We start from the raw sequence: 18,597 nt of genomic DNA on the forward strand, positions 1-18,597 counted from the left end.
GTGATTTAGCAGGCGCCGTCACGTGCACCGATCTGGAGCCCCCCTCCCCACTGGCCAGCACGCTCTTGGCACACAATATGGGCCATTGTTACACGTTCAGCTGGCCTCAATGGGCACGAATAAAAGGGTGCAGGCCAGCCAATCCGAGGCCTCTCATCCCTGAATGCCGACACATCGCCCACTTTGAAGCTCCTGCTCGGGGCCGCTGACAGCACCGGCGATGAGAAACTCAAATCTGCATACATCGCTTTTTTTACTGTAATGGGGCAATGGCGGTAGAGTTTTCAGGCAAGTTTTTATTTGCCTTACTCTGCACTGTAGAACAGACGTGGAGTTGCTGCCTCTGCCACCGCGGCTCCGCCACCGCGGCTCTGCCAACGCAACACTGCCAACGCGTGCGGTGCAACCAAGGAAAGCTGTGCGATGGAACCGTTTATCCGATGCCGCTCACAGAACCGCACCTGGTCAATAGGAACGCTTCAGTGTACATTATTCGGTTGTTTACATTGGCCTCCAAGGTGTTTTGTTGGGTGCTTTTGATCACTAGTTCACTGTTAAATACCACGTGATTAATGGTGACTTGCTGCTCATCGTAAGTCCCCTTGCAAATTATTTTTCACAAGAATGCGGTGCTTCCCAAACCGCGGCTCTCTGAACTCAATGCAGTCTGGAGTTCCATTTTTGCCACTTATCATGCATATGCACTGAATAACAGCATCATTTGCATCTGAATGGGCGAGACTGACGGATAAAAAAAGCCCGCGTCGCAGCACAAGGAGTGGAATTTGAGAGCCTGGAATAGGCTGCATGTGGTCCATTACGCCCCCCTTGAAATCAAGAGCAGCACAAGCAGCAGCAGCGGGCACAAGCGACGCCAGCTGCATTCTAACCAACTGCACCTTCAACTCTACCTGGGCCTCACCGCAGGCTGCTTCCGGACTACATCGTGGGCTGCGCAGGAGCCACGCAGGAGCCACGCAGGAGTAGGCCAGTGTGTGCCAGCGTCAGGGTCCAAATTTGGTAATTTAGAAAACTTACCCGCAAAATAACTCAAACACTGAATACATAGCAATCAGCTTCCACTACTGCAATAAATTGGTAAGACCCTCCCAAAAGAAAACAAATTAGAATCAAACGGAATAATCCTCATAACAGAACAATGGCAAGGAGATGTTGGACAAGTTTCATGAATACGGACCAATGGTGGCAGCGCTGAAAAAGAGTTTGGGATGGAAACCAAATAGTCAACTGCTTTTTTGTGTTTGGTTTGTTGTCCTTCCCCGCACCTTTGATTAGCACGATTGGCTACGTACGGTGTGAAAGAAGTTCAACATGCGTACGTGCATAATCATCTTGCATGTGCTCGTGTATCTGCGGTAGTGTAGCGGTTAGCGCACTGTGATATGAACCCGGCGACAGGGGTTCGATTCCCGCTCACGGCCAAGACCAGTGACGATTATCTTAACCGGTCCCGGGCCTCCCCTAGGTCGACTCAGCCTCAAATGAGTACCTGGTGCAGTGTGTAAACATTGCGACTGGGGAGACAAAGGCGGTCGGGCGTGGTGCTGGCCACCCACTCCCTCGTGTACCGTTACCGGCCTTCATAGGTGCTCGCTAACAGCACTTGCCCCTATAGTCTGTTAAGGCTATATGGCGGATCTTTGTCTTTGTCTCATCCACCGCCGGTGAACGCTCAGATGTCCCATCGTCGTGCCAAGGAGCTGATTTGTTTCTAATCATGAGAGGTGACGTGGCGCACAGACTTGGCACAGGAGACTCGCACTCCAGAGGTGTCCATTCTAAACGCTTTAGTTCCGTTTAATCGCGATGTTACCACCGGGGAACAGATAATGAACACCCTGGCAGTGTATGGAGGGATTATTTGTACATCACAGGTAGATATCAAGCATACATCCACACGAAGGCAGGTGGTTGGAGCTAGCAGTGGACTTCCTCGTGTAAAAACGTCTCTCTCACAGAGCTCAGTCCCTCTCTCATGGAGCTCCGTGTAAAACCGTCTGTCTCTCACACAGCTTAGTCTTTATCTCACAGAGCTCCGTGTAAAACAGCCTCTCTCACAGAGCTCCGTGTAAAACAGCCTCTCTCTCTCTCACACAGAGCTCCGTGTAAAACAGCCTCTCACTCACAAAGCTACGTGTAAAACCGTGTCTCTCTCACAGAGCTTCGTGTAAAACAGCTCACTCACAAGCTCCGTGTAAAAGAGATTCTCTCTCTCACAGAGCTCCGTGTAAAATAGCCTCTCTGACAGAGCTCATGGTCTCCACACCGAATGAGAAAAGGCAAGAGGTCCACTGGTCTCGATGGCCGTGTAGGCCTCTCCGGCCTGACGCTGCGCTACCCTGTGGCTGTGGGCAGCGGCGCGTCTCCTCTACCCAGCTGAGCGTGCCGGTGCCGACCTTCCTCCCTGAGGTTCTATGAGTAATGACCGAGAAAACCACGCTCTCGCCAGGGCCCTGCGAGCCGCCCACAGAACGTGAAAGTTGGCTGCCACCTAACATGACCCCGTCGCCAGGGTAACTGTTGAGCGGGGCCGCAGGTGCGGTCGGCGAGAGCGGAGGAAGTGAACGTGAGGGCAGGGGAGCCGGAGCGAGTCGCACCGGCGATCTGCCCTGGCGCAACGCATTATCGCCATCGAGCACCCTCCTTACGCCGGGGGTGTCTCTGAACCATCTCATCTCCACACACTTCACACACGGGGCACCCCCAATGGCAGCTGTCCCTAGGAGGCGACGACTGCTGCTGTACGTGTGATCTCAACTGAGTAATTTTCAGTACAAGGACCCAAATTTTGACCCAGACGCCAGCGCACATTGGCCCTCCCGTTGCTGCCAAGGGATCTTCAACAGCCACTGTAAAATGAAGCAAGTGGCACGTAGCATTTTTATGGTTATTTCACGGGCATTATTATAGCACCGCTACCCCTGCGGCGATCCCAAACATTAGTGGCCGATCAGCAGGTCGCATGCGGTGGGGTAAAGTGCGGCTGGCGTGGAAGTGAAAGCCAAATATCCACTAGAGGGACTCTCTGGGGCACTCTCGAGTGGAGGTCCTTCAGCCAGCAATGGCATGAGCAGGCAGTTGCAGGGCTGTGCCTCTACCGACCCGACCGCTTGTTTAAAGTTCAAGAGGTGCCTCCCATCCAACCCTCCTAGGAGGGCGGTAGCCATGACTCCCCTCCACCAGGGTGATGCCATGGTAACCCCCTCGCACCTCAAAGCAAGAAGCACCTCGGTTCGATTCCCGACTCAGGCGACTTTCTGCGCGGAGTCTGTGTGTTCTCTCTTCCCCTGTTCTACATGGGTTTCCTCCGGGTTCTCCCGTTTTTCTCCCTTAGCTTGAAAAAATAAAACTACACAATGGAACTGGCACCGGCCAAATCAAACCAATGCTTAAAAAATACCTGAAAATTATTCAATTGGGATCACACTGAGTAACAACATCACCCTCCTACTGTGAAAACGTCAGACGACCCTCCTGAAAAAGTATTTCCTGGACAATGATGACGACTTCGGCGCGTCACACACACAGCCACTACTCTCGGAGAAACACGGGAGGGAGGGTGAATCTCTCCCGATTCCAAAACGCTCGCTCGCACAGAAACGATTCATGAGGTGTCATTTACAAAGCACAAAACAAGCCTTGGCGTCGACGCGGAGAACACGACGAACAAAAACACGCCTTCCATTGTGTGTGTGCGAAGTGTCAGACGTGGCGAGGCGGCAACCTCAAACGTATTTAGTTTGTTGCCAAAATTCATGATGCCGATGATGATGATAATGATGACGATAATGTTGAGGCGTCCCACTTACTTGCAGATGCCCGTGCCGTTGGCAAATGTCTCGCACGTGCCGCCGTTGATACAGGGTTGGTTAGAGTCCTGGCACTGCAGCCCTGCAAACAGAAGAAAAAGTGTCGGCCTCGCGCAATGCCATAAAAACACGGACGGCACGGCAACCCGTACGGAACTTGGCGGATAAATCTCCGTCCGTTTCCATGTGTACGGGGGATCGAGTGTTACTCCCTCGCATGCGCGGGTTATATCCAGGCACTCTGGTTTTCTCCCACCTGTATAAATACTCATTAAATGGAGCTGGAAAAACATCGCAAAATAGGACTCCGGAGCTTGGGCAATTGTTGGTGCAGGTTTTGGCCCCCTTCCTAAACACCTGTCTGTGGCTTTCCCCCGTAGTGTGCCGTCACGCGCTTTTGTATTTACTTTGTTCATTTAAACAACGAAAAGCAGCCAATGCAGACGGGTCTTGCAGGGGCAACAAAGAGAAGACTCATCAAAACAAGCAAGCCCATGTGGGAAACGCAGCGTCCACCACTAAGCGCACGTGCCTGGCCAGTCGTCGCCGTCACTGGCGGAGGTGGTGGGGGGGGAATTTCTCTTTGGGATTTGTTCAGAACAAACACAAAAGATCGCACGACAACGTATTCCTCCACCCAGCGTTAAGAACCCACAACACCGTCAACCAAAGACCCCAAAGAATTAGATGTCACGTCTATAATAAAAAGCTGTGGAACACAGTTGCACCATAGCACCTGCACCAAGTCTGCAGTTTGAAAATTGTAATGAGCCGAAAGGTTAATGTTATTAATGATGTAATACACTCACGAAAGATAAATGTGACATTCATATAAAAGAGGTGGGGGGGAAGGAGCACGGCTTCTGGTCTATTTTTTAACTGTGCTCCAAGAGTGCTATCGGCAAGCATCGCGACACGAGATGAAGTGGCCATCGAGAAACTCTCGCAGACCAGCGCAAGGGCACGGCACACCGACAGCCCCAAGAAGCTGCCCCAGGGACAGTCACAGAACTACGGTGGCAGGGGGGACGGCAGTGCAGCGATGACGGCTCACGCCCCACAGCAACAAGTGCCTGGGTTTGATTCCCGACTCCAAAAACTTGGCAGGACCCTCCTGAAAAAAGTCTTGAGACTCAAAACCTTCATAGGTAAACGAGCACGTTAACATCTCGCCACGATAGCGAGATGTTTACTCCCTCGTCTAGTATACAGGAGGTCGTGGGTATGATCCTGACTCAGGCAGCTGTATATTTGGAATTTAGATGTCGCTCTCCCAGTGTTAATGTTGATTAATGTGGATTTTTCTCCAGGTCCTCCGGTTTTTTTCCCCTCCACATTTAGAAACATGCATTTCGAGTATTTGGCTGCTATAAATTTTCAAAACATAAGCCAATTCGTTGAGCTATCATTTGTGGCCAGGTCGCTTATGAAAAAGAGCTACGTAACTAAGTGGGCCTTACCTGGCAAAATAAAAATAGTTTAGTTTACATATATCTGAGCTCCCTTCAAGTGACCGTTTTATCTACTCACGAGCGCACATACTTTCCTCAGAAACGTTCGTCGCATGGCAGTTCAGCACGATTCTCAAGAGCTGGAAATTTACCAAACTAAAGCGACAAAAGCGACTGGAACACGTTGGGAATTGAGTGCAGTCATTGGTGACAAGGCCAAAGCCACACTCCGAGAAGCTTGTTTTAGCCGCAGGCAGACGAGACCCCGGTTTGAACCCCGCTTCTCAACAGTGCCAGCTCAGTGCCCCAACCGCTGAGCCAAGAGGCCAGCTCAGAGGGAGTTTTGTGAATTCAGTTCACATGGGACTCTGCTGCATGACATCAATTTCCCCGCAGGTGAGTTAATCCTATAAGCCATTAAAAGTCAGGCTTCACGTGGTAACCAACTTCACTTTACAGTGACTTACAATGTCTGGCTGCAAAATGAAACTTTATTTCTCTTAAGTTGATTAATCTTGTTTTTCACGTGATCTGCAAAACTTACATCCATATTTAAAGGCACGTCCTGATTGTACCACGCTATCAATACAATTAAACTTTCAAGGAATTAAACCCATTGTATGGCAGGCCTGAGAGTTGTTTATCCATGGGTGCACTTCCCCCACAAGCCCTGTGAGATCTGTCAACAATGAGAAGACTCACCGAGACCCCTTGACCACCAAAGACACTACCACCACCCACAAGGAACAACAGAACCCATGTGGTTCTCAATCACTAAGCAAGCAATCCGCCTCCTTCCTTCGCACACCTGTCCCTCCAAAAAGAAATGTTTTCACACATTTCATCAGCCACGCCACATTCTGGGAGTGAACATTTTCAGAAGCAATTGGTTCAACGCAAACCTTGGACCAGTTTTAAGATTCAGTGTCTCATCAGCAGAGCCAGGCTGTTCAAACCGATGCTGATGGAAGAGTCAGATTTTGATGAGCAGGAACCTTCTCCTGTTAGATATGTGCCCGACTCAGCGAGGTTAACAGGCACGAGCCAACAGCCTTTATTGCACGGATACACGGGGGAGTGGGGCTCACGTCAGCTGGGCTCCCTCGGCTCAGCTCTGGCACCATCGACTGCACAGCAGTACCAAGTGCTGCGAGCCTTTACATCACGGGCGCCAGGCAGTGGCGGTGGCGACGTTGGCGGCGCAGTGGCGAGATTCGTGCCTTATAGCAAGAAGTGCCTGGGTTCGATTTCTGACTCGGGTGTCTTCTCTGCGTGGAGTTTGTATGTTACCCTGTTATTCTGCTTGGGTTTCCTACCTTAGTTAAACACTTGCAATGTAACTGGTAATGACCAAACATCTGAATGCTGAAAAAATACCTGCACATTTACTCTAATGGGATTACAGAGCAACAACAGCGTCAACGACCTACTGCGAAAAACATGGCCGGACCCTCGTTAAAAAAGGAGTTTTGAGACTGGGCACGGCTCATCCTAGGTAAACGAGCTTACAAATGATTATGTAACGTGCAGCTTTACAAGCGGGGTTGGTGGCGCACACAGAGATCAGCTGCTTTGCTGTTCCACACCCACAGCCGGCCGGCCTGCCCGGTGGCCAGGGGACAGCAGTACAGCAAATAGGTTTGTCACCCCATCCACGCGGTTATCTCCTAGTGCGAGCGAACTTTGCCCAGGTTACCAACCCTCGGCTTCCTTGCCTCTGTAAAGCAGTAATATAACAATAACGGAGTAAATGTTGTCTTCACGCCATTCTTATGGGCGCCAGGTTCCCACGAAGGCGCTGGCTGGGTTCCCCAGTCTGCAGTCGTTGTTGTAGTTAAGAGGTCGATGGGAAAACTAAAAACTAAACCATAAAATACTTTTTTTGTATGTTACCAGGGATGGCCCACTGAGCTACGTAGCTCTTTTTCAGAAGCGACCTGGCCATAAATGGCAGCCCAAGGAAGTGGCTTATCATGTGGAAATTTATATCAGTCACAAACTATAAACGCGTGTTTCTAAATGTGGAGGGAAAAACCGGAGGACCTAGAGAAAATTCCATGCGACCACGGGGAGAGAGACACGCAAACTCCAAATATACAGGTGTCAGGGTCGGGTTTGAACCCACGACTTCCTTCACACTAGGCGAGCCAGTTAACATCTCGCCACCGCGGCGCTATATGTAATCCTAATTGAATAATTTGCGGTGTAATTTTACTAATTTGGCAAGTTTATACCGCAATGGCCTACTCGCTTCGAATGACCTCAGGGGATCGGTAACATCTCCTGCAAAGCAGTCGGCGCGTAATGATGGGTAACACGCGGCAGTATTAATCAGGGCGGCCGCTGGGTTAGAACCACGAAACTCCATAGCTGGCGAACGAATACGCCACCGCTGAGCCGTGCCACCACGTAACCAACCTCCTCTACCTTCGTCTCGTCCACCTTCACAACCTCCACCACCACCTTCACTCCACCTTTCAGCCCCCAGCGCATGACTCCAGTCCCGAGACTCCGATTCAGAGCGACTCGCTGCGACACACGTGTGAGTGTACTGCACACGTGGTATATCTAACGTGTACACACACGTTAGACATACCACGTGCATGTGTAGCTGTTGGCCACACCACCCCCTCGTGTGCCGGGCCGACCTTCAGAGGTGCTGCTCGGGAGCATCACTTGCCTCCAACAAAATGTTAAGAGGCTATACGGAGGCTTTGGCACGTGTGTACTGCACGTATCTGTGCACTGCACGTATGTGTGTACTGCACGTATGTGTGTACTGCACGTATCTGTGTACTGCACGTATATGTGTACTGCACGTATGCGTGTGTTGGAGGCTCTCCCGTCCGTGCCCGCGTATCGCCCCGTCTCTCCTCGTCGCCTTCCCTCCTTATCCATCCCCGCCTCGTCTCACCTCCCCCGTCTCTCTCCCCTCGTCGTCTCGCCATCGCTCGTTCCCTCCTCTCTCCCTCCCCGTCTCTTTTTTTACGATCAGAGGAGACAAGAAAATGCTCGGTGTAGTCGGCACTTTGCTCCGTTCATCATTTCGGTTTTTTTATGCTTTGCTTTCCTTGGCTCTCTCTCCTCCCCCTGTATCTCCTTGGCTCTCTCTCCGTATCCTCTTGACTCTCCCCCGTCTCCCCTTGGGTCTCCCCGTCTCTCCCTGGCTCTCTCTCCCCCGTCTCTCCTTGGGTCTCCCCGTCTCTCCCTGGCTCTCTCTCTCCCCGTCTCTCCTTGGGTCTCCCCGTCTCTCCCTGGCTCTCTCTCTCCCCGTCTCTCCTTGGGTCTCCCCGTCTCTCCCTGGCTCTCTCTCCCCCGTCTCTCCTTGGGTCTCCCCGTCTCTCCCTGCCTCTCTCTCTCCCCGTCTCTCCTTGGGTCTCCCCGTCTCTCCCTGGCTCTCTCTCCCCCGTCTCTCCCTGGGTCTCCCCGTCTCTCCCTGCCTCTCTCTCTCCCCGTCTCTCCTTGGGTCTCCCCGTCTCTCCCTGGCTCTCTCTCTCCCCGTCTCTCCTTGGGTCTCCCCGTCTCTCCCTGGCTCTCTCTCCCCCGTCTCTCCCTGGGTCTCCCCGTCTCTCCCTGCCTCTCTCTCTCCCCGTCTCTCCTTGGGTCTCCCCGTCTCTCCCTGGCTCTCTCTCCCCGTCTCTCCTTGGGTCTCCCCGTCTCTCCCTGGCTCTCTCTCTCCCCGTCTCTCCTTGGGTCTCCCCGTCTCTCCCTGGCTCTCTCTCTCCCCGTCTCTCCTTGGGTCTCCCCGTCTCTCCCTGGCTCTCTCTCTCCCCGTCTCTCCTTGGGTCTCCCCGTCTCTCCCTGGCTCTCTCTCTCCCGTCTCTCCTTGGGTCTCCCCGTCTCTCCCTGGCTCTCTCTCCCCGTCTCTCCTCGTCTCTCCCAACCCATCCTCGCCTCTCCGTCTCACATTCCTCGACTCTCCCGAGTTTTCTCCCACTCGTCTCTCCCGTCCTTCGTCCCGTCGTCTCTCGCTTCCTTCAACTCGAACAGTTTCCTCTCCCCGCCTCTCCTCTCGCCGTCTCTCACCTCGGCTGAGCCGGGCGCCGAGCGCGAGTAGAAGAAGAAGCAGCAGCCGCAGAAGCGGCAGCAGCGCGCGGGGCTCCATGGCGCCGCTCTCTCCTCCTCCTGTCGCTGCTGCTCCTCTCGAGGCGACTGCCTCCGCGACCCCCCCCCGTCTCGCCCACTCACTCCGCGCCCCGCCCCTCCTCGTGTAATTTCCCCCCCCCCTACCCCCGTACCCCGGGCCTCTCTCCCCCGCCCCTCCTCGTGAGACATCAACTTCCCCTCCTCCTACTTCTCCACGCGCTGTATCCCTCCGCGACGTCACCGTTCTCAGCACCCTCCAACACAGTGTGGCGCTCCGCCAGCCGACAGGAAACGTAGTGCTCGACTGGCTCATTTAGCGCCGACAATCCAGTAGAGTGGAGTGGAGAAGAGTAGAGTGGAGTAGAGTGGAGTGAGTAGATTGGAGTAGAGTAGAGTGGAGTGAGTAGAGTGGAGTGAGTGGAGTAGAGTGGAGTAGAGTGGAGTGAGTAGATTGGAGTAGAATAGAGTGGAGTGAGTAGAGTGGATTAGAGTGGAGTGAGTGGAGTAGAGTGTAGTGAGTGGAGTAGAGTGGAGTGAGTAGAGTGGAGTGAGTAGAGTGGAGTGGAGTGAGTAGAGTGGAGTGAGTAGAGTGGAGTGGAGTGAGTAGAGTGGAGTGAGTGGAGTAGAGTGAGTGGAGTGGAGTGAGTAGAGTGGAGTGAGTAGAGTGGAGTGAGTGGAGTGAGTAGAGTGGAGTGAGTAGAGTGGAGAGAGTAGAGTGGAGAGAGTAGAGTGGAGAGAGTAGAGTGGAGAGAGTAGAGTGGAGTGAGTAGAGTGGAGAGAGTGGAGTGAGTAGAGTGAGTAGAGTAGAGTGAGTAGAGTGGAGTAGAGTGGAGTGAGTAGAGTGGAGTAGAGTGGAGTAGAGTGAGTGGAGCGAGTAGAGTGCAGTGGAGTGAGTAGAGTGGAGTGAGTAGAGTAGAGTGGAGTGAGTAGAGTGGAGTGAGTGGAGTAGAGTGGAGTGAGTAGAGTGGAGTGAGTGGAGTGAGTAGAGTGGAGTGAATAGAGTGGAGTAGAGTGGAGTGAGTAGAGTGGAGTGAGTGGAGTAGAGTGGAGTGAGTAGAGTGGAGTGAGTAGAGTGGAGTGAGTTGAGTAGAATAGAGTGGAGTGAGTAGAGTGGAATAGAGTGGAGTGGAGTGAGTGGAGTGGAGTGAGTAGAGTGGAGTGAGTGAGTGGAGAGAGTGGAGTAGAGTGGAGTGAGTGGAGTCGAGTGAGTAGAGTGGAGTTAAGTGGAGTAGAGTGGAGTGAGTGGAGTAGAGTGGAGTGAGTGGAGTGAGTGGAGTGAGTAGAGTGGAGTAAAGTGGAGTAGAGTGGAGTAAAGTGGAGTAGAGTGGAGTAGAGTGGAGTGAGTGGAGTGGAGTAGAGTGGAGTGAGCGGAGTGGAGTGAGTGGAGTGAGTAGAGTGGAGTAGAGTGGAGTGAGTGGAGTGGTGTGAGTGGAGTGAGTGGAGTGAGTGGAGTAGAGTGGAGTAGAGTGAGTGGAGTCGAGTGAGTAGAGTGGAGTAGAGTGGAGTAGAGTGGAGTGAGTGGAGTTGAGTGGAGTAGAGTGGAGTAGAGTGGAGTGAGTGGAGTGGAGTGAGTAGAGTGGAGTAGAGTGGAGTAGAGTGAGTGGAGTGGAGTTAGTAGAGTGGAGTGAGTAGAGTGGAGTGAGTAGAGTGGAGTGAGTAGAGTAGAGTCGAGTAGAGTGGAGTGAGTGGAGTGGAGTAGAGTGAAGTGGAGTGAGTGGAGTGAGTAGAGTGGAGTTAAGTGGAGTGGAGTGGAGTGAGTGGAGTGAGTAGAGTGGAGTAGAGTGGAGTGAGTGGAGTGGAGTAGAGTCGAGTGGAGTGAGTAGAATAGAGTGAGTAGACTGGAGTGGAGTCGAGTGAGTAGAGTGGAGTAGAGTGAGTGGAGAGAGTGGAGTGAGTAGAGTGGAGTAGAGTGAAGTGGAGTGAGTGGAGTGGAGTGAGTAGAGTGGAGTGAGTGGAGTGGAGTGAGTGGAGTAGAGTGGAGTGAGTAGAGTGGAGTAGAGTGGAGTGAGTAGAGTGGAGTAGAGTGGAGTAGAGTGGAGTGAGTAGAGTGGAGTGAGTGGAGTGGAGTGAGTAGAGTGGAGTAGAGTGGAGTAGAGTGAGTGGAGTGAGTGGAGTGGAGTTAGTAGAGTGGAGTAGAGTGGAGTGGAGTGAGTGGAGTGGAGTCGAGTAGAGTGGAGTAGAGTGGAGTGAGTGGAGTGGAGTAGAGTGAGTGGAGTAAGTAGAATGGAGTGATTAGAGTAGAGTGGAGTAGAGTGGAGTGGAGTAGAGTGGAGTGGAGTAGAGTGGAGTAGAGTGAGTGGAGTGAGTGGAGTGGAGTTAGTAGAGTGGAGTAGAGTGGAGTGGAGTGAGTGGAGTGGAGTCGAGTAGAGTGGAGTAGAGTGGAGTGAGTGGAGTGGAGTAGAGTGAGTGGAGTAAGTAGAATGGAGTGATTAGAGTAGAGTGGAGTAGAGTGGAGTGGAGTAGAGTGGAGTGGAGTAGAGTGGAGTAGAGTGGATTGAGTGGAATGGAGTGAGTGGAGTAGAGTGGAGTGAGTAGAGTAGAGTGGAGTGAGTAGAGTAGAGTGGAGTAGAGTGAGTGGAGTGAGTAGAGTAGAGTGGAGTAGTGTGGAGTGAGTGGAGTGGAGTAGAGTGGAGTGAGTGGATTGGAGTGAGTAGAGTGGAGTAGAGTGGAGTAGAGTGAAGTGGAGTGAGTGGAGTGGAGTGAGTAGAGTGGAGTGAGTGGAGTGGAGTGAGTGGAGTAGAGTGGAGTGAGTAGAGTGGAGTAGAGTGGAGTGAGTAGAGTGGAGTAGAGTGGAGTAGAGTGGAGTGAGTGGAGTGAGTAGAGTGGAGTGAGTGGAGTGGAGTGAGTAGAGTGGAGTAGAGTGAGTGGAGTGAGTGGAGTGGAGTTAGTAGAGTGGAGTAGAGTGGAGTGGAGTGAGTAGAGTGGAGTGAGTGGAGTGGAGTCGAGTAGAGTGGAGTAGAGTGGAGTGAGTGGAGTGGAGTAGAGTGAGTGGAGTAAGTAGAATGGAGTGATTAGAGTAGAGTGGAGTAGAGTGGAGTAGAGTGGAGTAGAGTGGATTGAGTGGAATGGAGTGAGTGGAGTAGAGTGGAGTGAGTAGAGTAGAGTGGAGTGAGTAGAGTAGAGTGGAGTAGAGTGAGTGGAGTGGAGTGAGTAGAGTAGAGTGGAGTAGTGTGGAGTGAGTGGAGTGGAGTGAGTGGATTGGAGTGAGTAGAGTGGAGTAGAGTAGAGTGGAGTGGAGTGAGTGGAGTAGAGTGGAGTGAGTGGAGTGAGTAGAGTGGAGTAGAGTAGAGTAGAGTGGCGTGAGTGGAGTGGAGTGAGTAGAGTGGAGTAGAGTGAAGTTAAGTGGAGTGGAGTGAGTAGAGTGGAGTAGAGTGGAGTGAGTGGAGTGGAGTGAGTAGAGTGGAGTGAGTGGAGTGGAGTAGATTGGAGTGGAGTGAGTGGAGTAGAGTGGATTGGAGTGGAGTGAGTAGAGTGGAGTGAGTGGAGTAGAGTGGAGTGAGTGGAGTAGAGTTGAGTGGAGTAGAGTGAGTGGAGTGGAGTGAGTAGAGTGGAGTGGAGTGAGTGGAGTGGAGTGAGTGGAGTGGAGAGAGTGGAGTGGAGTAAGTAGAGTGGAGTAGAGTGGAGTGAGTGGAGTGGAGTGAGTAGAGTTTTCTAGAGTGGAGTGAGTAGAGTGGAGTAGATTGGAGTGGAGTGAGTGAATTGGAGTGGAGTGGAGTGAGTAGAGTGGAGTGGAGTGTAGTGAGTGGAGTGGAGTAGAATAGAGTGGAGTGGAGTAGAGTGGAGTGGAGTGAGTGGAGTGAGTAGAGTGAGTGGAGTGGAGTGAGTGGAGTGGAGTAGAGTGAGTGGAGTGGAGTGAGTAGAGTGGAATAGAGTGGAGTGATTAGAGTGGAGTGAGTGGAGTGGAGTGAATGGAGTGGAGTGAGTAGAGTGGAGTGGTGTGAGTAGAGTGGAGTGGAGTACGGTGGAGTAGTGTGGGGTGAGTGGAGTGGATTAGATTGGAGTGGATTGATTGGAGTAGAGTGGAGTAGGGTGGAGTGAGTGGAGTGTAGTAGATTGGAGTGGAGTGAGTGGAGTGGAGTAGAGTAGTGTGGAGTAGAGTGTAGTAGAGTGGAGTGAGTGGAGTGGAGTGAGTAGAGTGAGTGGAGTGAGTAGAGTGGAGTGAGTGGAGTGGAGTGCATAGAGTGGAGTAGAGTAGAATGGAGTAGAGTGAGTAGAATGTAGTGGAGTAGAGTGGAATGATCACAAACCACTCGGTGCAGTCGTCAATATCTCCGTGTTGCTTGTCGGCAGCGGTCCCCCCGTGAAGCATGGGCATGCCTCCTCAGCCCGTGTCTCAGAGCACACCGCAGGTCACATCTACAATCCGTCCGGCCCTGTACTCGATCTGCAGATCAGGAGGCCGTAGTGCGTGCGGATCCAGTTCGGTCGCAGGCGTTGGTATGTGCACCCGTCAAAGTGGAAACCCTATTTCTCAACTTGCGAGGTCGTTTTATCCCCACTACCTGAAGGCCGGGTGTCTGATGTGTCACGGAGATTGCGTCTCAGCGAGATTCTATTTTTCCACCTCCAGGATCCCCGCGCCTGACACCAGTGGAACCACCAGCGGCGCCGTCCACAGGCAGGCCAGGGAGGATGGAACGACCGCCACCCGCTTCTCCCCCTTCATCTTCTTCCCGGGAGGGGCCGCGCCCATTAGGCCAGTTATAAGACGTCCCCAGGGTTCCTAGGAAACCCATTCTTGCCCCGCCTTGGGGCCCGGCAATGAGGACTCGTTCCAAAACTATTAGGTTCAAATAACCCGCCCATTCCCGTTGTCCAATTTATTCCAACACCGTCTGGTGGGTAGTCGCAGACGCGAGCCGGGCTGTGGCTATCGGTTGAACTGAGGTCCTTCCTGTGCTCTCGGGCTGAGGCGTACTCACGGTCGTTGTATATTCTTGGGGGCCGGGATTATTGCCGTGCGTTCGCGATCTTTTTTTATTGTTCCGGTTATTTATTGTTCTCGTTATTTCAACTCGCAAATGGGATAATGGTTGTTATTGTTGTGTTTGTTGTCCTGCTACGCGATGTATGGAGGTCAATGGGGATGGCTGTTTTTTTCCACGGGGGGCGGGGGGGGTGATGTAGTGACATGGAATGTGTCACTGTGGCACATAGCGCTGGTTGCTGGCACAGAAGGGGATCGGAGGTGTCCTAGCCCTGTCTGCCAGCAGGATGTGATGAGCCAGAGGGAGGGATGTGAGGCAAGGGGGATAGAGGGGGTACGTGTGGTAAAGCCCAGGAACATTTTGATTGTTCTAGAAGGAGGGCATGGCTGACGGCGGAGCGAGGTCAGGCTGGGTGTATAAAGGAAAGACCCCGAGCGAGGGTTTGGGGCTGTTGTTGGAGTGGAACCGTCATGCCGCTGGAGTCTTCGTCACCATCTTCACCTTCTTGGCGTTGTAAGTCAGTCAGCCTTAATGTAGTTAACACTTGTGCCTGTGAAGGCTGTAATAAATAGAGTGTCTCCTATGATTAGTGTCTCCGAGTGACTCACTCCACCTCTACTAATATGCATTTAACTTTTGGTATCTCTAGCCAGTCTATTGTCGGGTAAAACAAATAATGTAGGTTCTTTCCAGGGGCTTTAGTGATGGCGTCCCTAATCTGTAAATACCTGAAGAAATGTGACCGGGGGATGTTGTATCTTGCTTGCAACTGATCGAAGGGCAACACGCCTTCCTTCTACAAGAGGTCACCAATTATCTCCAGCGAATCCGCCTTATCTCTTTGCCCTCAATTTTCAACGAGGTGTTGCTCCAAAGTGGGAATCTTCGATGAAAAGGTGCCGGATGGGGGATGCATCTATCCCTACATATCCCCAGCGTCGAGAAAACTGTCCACACCTGGCTTAACGCCCCGGGATCTATCTTTGACCGAGGAGAAAAAAAGCCTTGCAAGGTTTGACCCTCGCTTTGTAGGGTCAAACCAGTTCTTCATGTTCTGGAGGGCGACTGCCTTATGATATTTAAGTAGATCTGGGACAGCCACGCCTCCTTCCGTCACAGGGCGCGTAACGGAGTGATTATCTACCCGTGTGAGTTTAAAGTTCCTGATAAAATCCGAGAATTGGGAGTGAAGTCATTTAAAAAGGGCCTTGGGATCTGGGAGGGGACCATTCGTAAAGAGTATAAACGTTTAGGGAGGACCATCATCTTAATCAAATGTACTCAAATGGACATCTGACCATACCACTAGTAAAGATGTAATTTCCTGGAGCAGGGGAGGAAAGTTATTCTGGAAAAGCGATGCTAAGAAAGAAGGGATTGTCACATCCATGTTTTATATGGGTTGGGCATACAGGGGAATCAGTTCCGACTTAGAAACATTCAACTTGTATCCCGATGCTCCCCTGTATTCCCTTACTGAGGCTAAAATATCAGAGATCGAAGTTTCCAGGTCCATGAACGTGATTAGAGCCTCGTTGTCATGCTGGTAAATGTTACTTGATACCGTTCCACACCTTACTCCTGAGATCTATTGACTACTCCAGACACACTCAGCAAATGACTCCATGGCCAAAGTAAACCATGGCGGAGTGAGAGGCCAACCCTCCCTTGTGAACAGTAGCGGAGAGAGAGAGAAACCCTGCCTTGTGCCTCTACTTGAAGATACCAAGCAATTTATAGCCACCGAGCCGATGTGTTAGCATATAAGAATCTACATTTGAAGCAATTGGCAGGACCCCGGGGTCCCATCACTGCCCCGGGGTGGGAAAAACCGCGTAGCGACACGAGTCTCGCCTTACCGACAACAAAACTAGTGTCAATCGATTGGCCTCGTCGAGAGCTACTTGGGGCACTAAGTTTCATAAAAAGTTTAAAAATTACATAAACACGTTAAAGTCGCTGCGGGGGCGGGCTCGCCTTGGCAAAGAAGCTGAGGATCGACGGCTGGCCGGAGGGCGTTGTCGCCGCACGCGACCGCGGCGGACGCCCGGGCTAGCGTTTGGCCGGTGGGGTGGCGCCCATCGTGTTGATCGCCGCCTGCTGGCGCTTGTTGGCGCGAGTCTGGGCGGGCGGCGCGTTGTTGTCGGGATCACGAGTGGGCAGACTGAAAAATAATAATTATTGACCTCATTTTTGCGGGACCCCAGGGTCCCGCCAAATGATTCATTTGAACCTTATGGCGGGACCCCGGGGCCCCAAATTAACGGAAGTAAAAATCGCAATTAATTCATTTATTTTTGGCGACTCCATCCCACCACGCACATAAACGCCGCAACCCCATCTGGCACGGATCATTCTGTTGTCATGTCCAAGCGCAACGAGGACGATGCGCAGAAAAGCTGAACAAGTGAATGTACTCCATGCTCGGGTATGGGCAGGATCATAAGTCTTACGCACAATACAGTGAAACTGCTCTCTTATCTTCATTATTATTTGTGACCTACCAATGTCTGCAGCCAGGATCAATCGATACCAATCCTATTACCTGCAGATATTTAACAGATGAGATGCGTTGCACCGTTAATTCATCCTGTTTGACAATACTTCTCTTGTCCGTATGCATCTGTGCGGATAGGTTTTTTTTTGCGGTTAAGCCATAGTCCCCACATACCGCTCGTATCAATGCGGATAAGAGGAGCAGCGACCCACTACTCTGTAGAGTAACATTGGTATAAACGCTGGTTACAATATCAACAGCACATTGAAAATGCATACTATTTCGTGTACCGTTTACAAAGTGTAATCACAAATACACACTGAGAAACACGATGATTGACAGAGGGGTGTAAATTGTTTTCGATAGTGTATTTAAATATAGGCACTGCTGGTAAGTAGTTTTCAGTTTTAAAGGCATAGTTTAACAAGACAACATTTGCCACCATCCTTCAAACCCATTGGTGAAAAATAGCAAAGTTTTTCTTTACATTATGACATAATGTTTATGTGAGAGCCGCAGGCATATGGGACACCGTGTCCCGCCATAAGGTTCATTTGTCAATAAAAGGGGGAGGAATGTCAAATGTATCCATCACCCGGAATAGGAAGGCCCACTCCACCCTGTTAAATGCCTTTTCCCCATCAAGAGTAAGCGCTTAGTTGACCAAGCTGTCTTTCGTGGCTATCTCCACTATATTAACCAGAGTCCTCACATTATCTGCCGAGTCCCTATTGTTAACAAGTCTGTGCTTCTCCAATGATCGTCGGAATAACCTTGTCCAGTCTGTTTGCAAGGATCTTCACGATGAGTTTATAGTCTGCATCAAAGAGGAAGATATATTTATAATTACCTAGAATTTCCACTGGGGTACCCGGTTTATGTAAAACCGAGATCTTGGCATTGAGGTTAATCATTAGTTGGGAAGTAAGGGTGGCACCAACTTTCTTGTAAAGCTCCGCTGGAATGCCATCTGGACCAGCCGCTTTCCCCACAGATGACAAGGCCATGGCTTCCATAAATTTTGGAGAGCAATAGGGCAGCCCAGCTCTCCACTCTGGTGGGGATCCAGATTAGGAAGGGTAATTTTCGCTAAAGTGTATATCTCCTCACCGGTTGGGATTCAGAAGTGTACAGGGACTCAGAATTCCCTAAAGTGAGTGTTAATATCTTTGGTTTTAAGTTTGACGAGGGTCCTTCCCGCGCTAGATGTAAGCCATAAACGAGCGGTATCGCTGGGACCATTCTGGCGAACAGTCTGGCTACTCTCAGGGGAGGGGTCATGGAAGTGCAGCCTAGCTCTCCTATATAACAGGCTACCTTGGTTGTTCACAACCTTTTCTAGTTCGATTTTTGTCGTGTTAATTTCTCCTATGAGTCCTGACTGTTGCGTGGATTTAAACTTATTCACATTATTTGGGTCTTTCGGTAAAGTCACGTAGATAGGTTCAAATAAAATAACAAAAAACTGCGACGTTTCGATCACAACACAAGCGGTCGGCATCAGGAACTTCTCATGCAAAGCAGTGACACCCTCCTCCAGCTCCAATTGCCTTTATGAATCTTTTTAACTCTGCGAGCACCCTTTACCATTAATGAGCCCCTTATGAAGGCTTTAAGAGAATCCCAGATTAGCTGGGTAGAAGAAGGGGGGTCGGAGCCGAATTAATCTGTATAAACTCACCTATCTCCTTCCTCAGCTCCTCCATCATGTTTTCTTCATCCAAGAGCTGCCTGTCCTGGGACAAAAAATTAAAAACTACTTCGTCTAAAATTAGCTGGATCGATATCGGGACGTGGTCAAAAAG

The 18,597-nt window shown here is 51.3% G+C and overlaps 1 protein-coding gene across 1 annotated transcript in view; it reads right to left on the reverse strand.

The window, feature by feature from the left end:
- The window catches only part of LOC116945057 (uncharacterized), an 81,775-nt gene extending 72,327 nt beyond the window's left edge, over positions 1-9,448 (reverse strand). Inside the window, exons 1-2 of the mRNA XM_032959137.2 lie at positions 9,308-9,448; positions 3,831-3,912 (exon numbers count right to left, since the gene is read on the reverse strand). Coding sequence (XP_032815028.2) covers positions 3,831-3,912; positions 9,308-9,386 — 161 coding nt within the window. The 5' untranslated portion in view covers positions 9,387-9,448. The remainder of the gene's footprint in view (positions 1-3,830; positions 3,913-9,307) is intronic.
- Positions 9,449-18,597: the final 9,149 nt, after the last annotated feature.

Source organism: Petromyzon marinus, chromosome 22 (assembly GCF_048934315.1).
Source record: "Petromyzon marinus isolate PM22_M1 ecotype Great Lakes invasive population chromosome 22, UKy_Petmar_22M1.pri1.0, whole genome shotgun sequence".
Classification (NCBI taxonomy): Eukaryota; Metazoa; Chordata; class Hyperoartia; order Petromyzontiformes; family Petromyzontidae; genus Petromyzon; species Petromyzon marinus.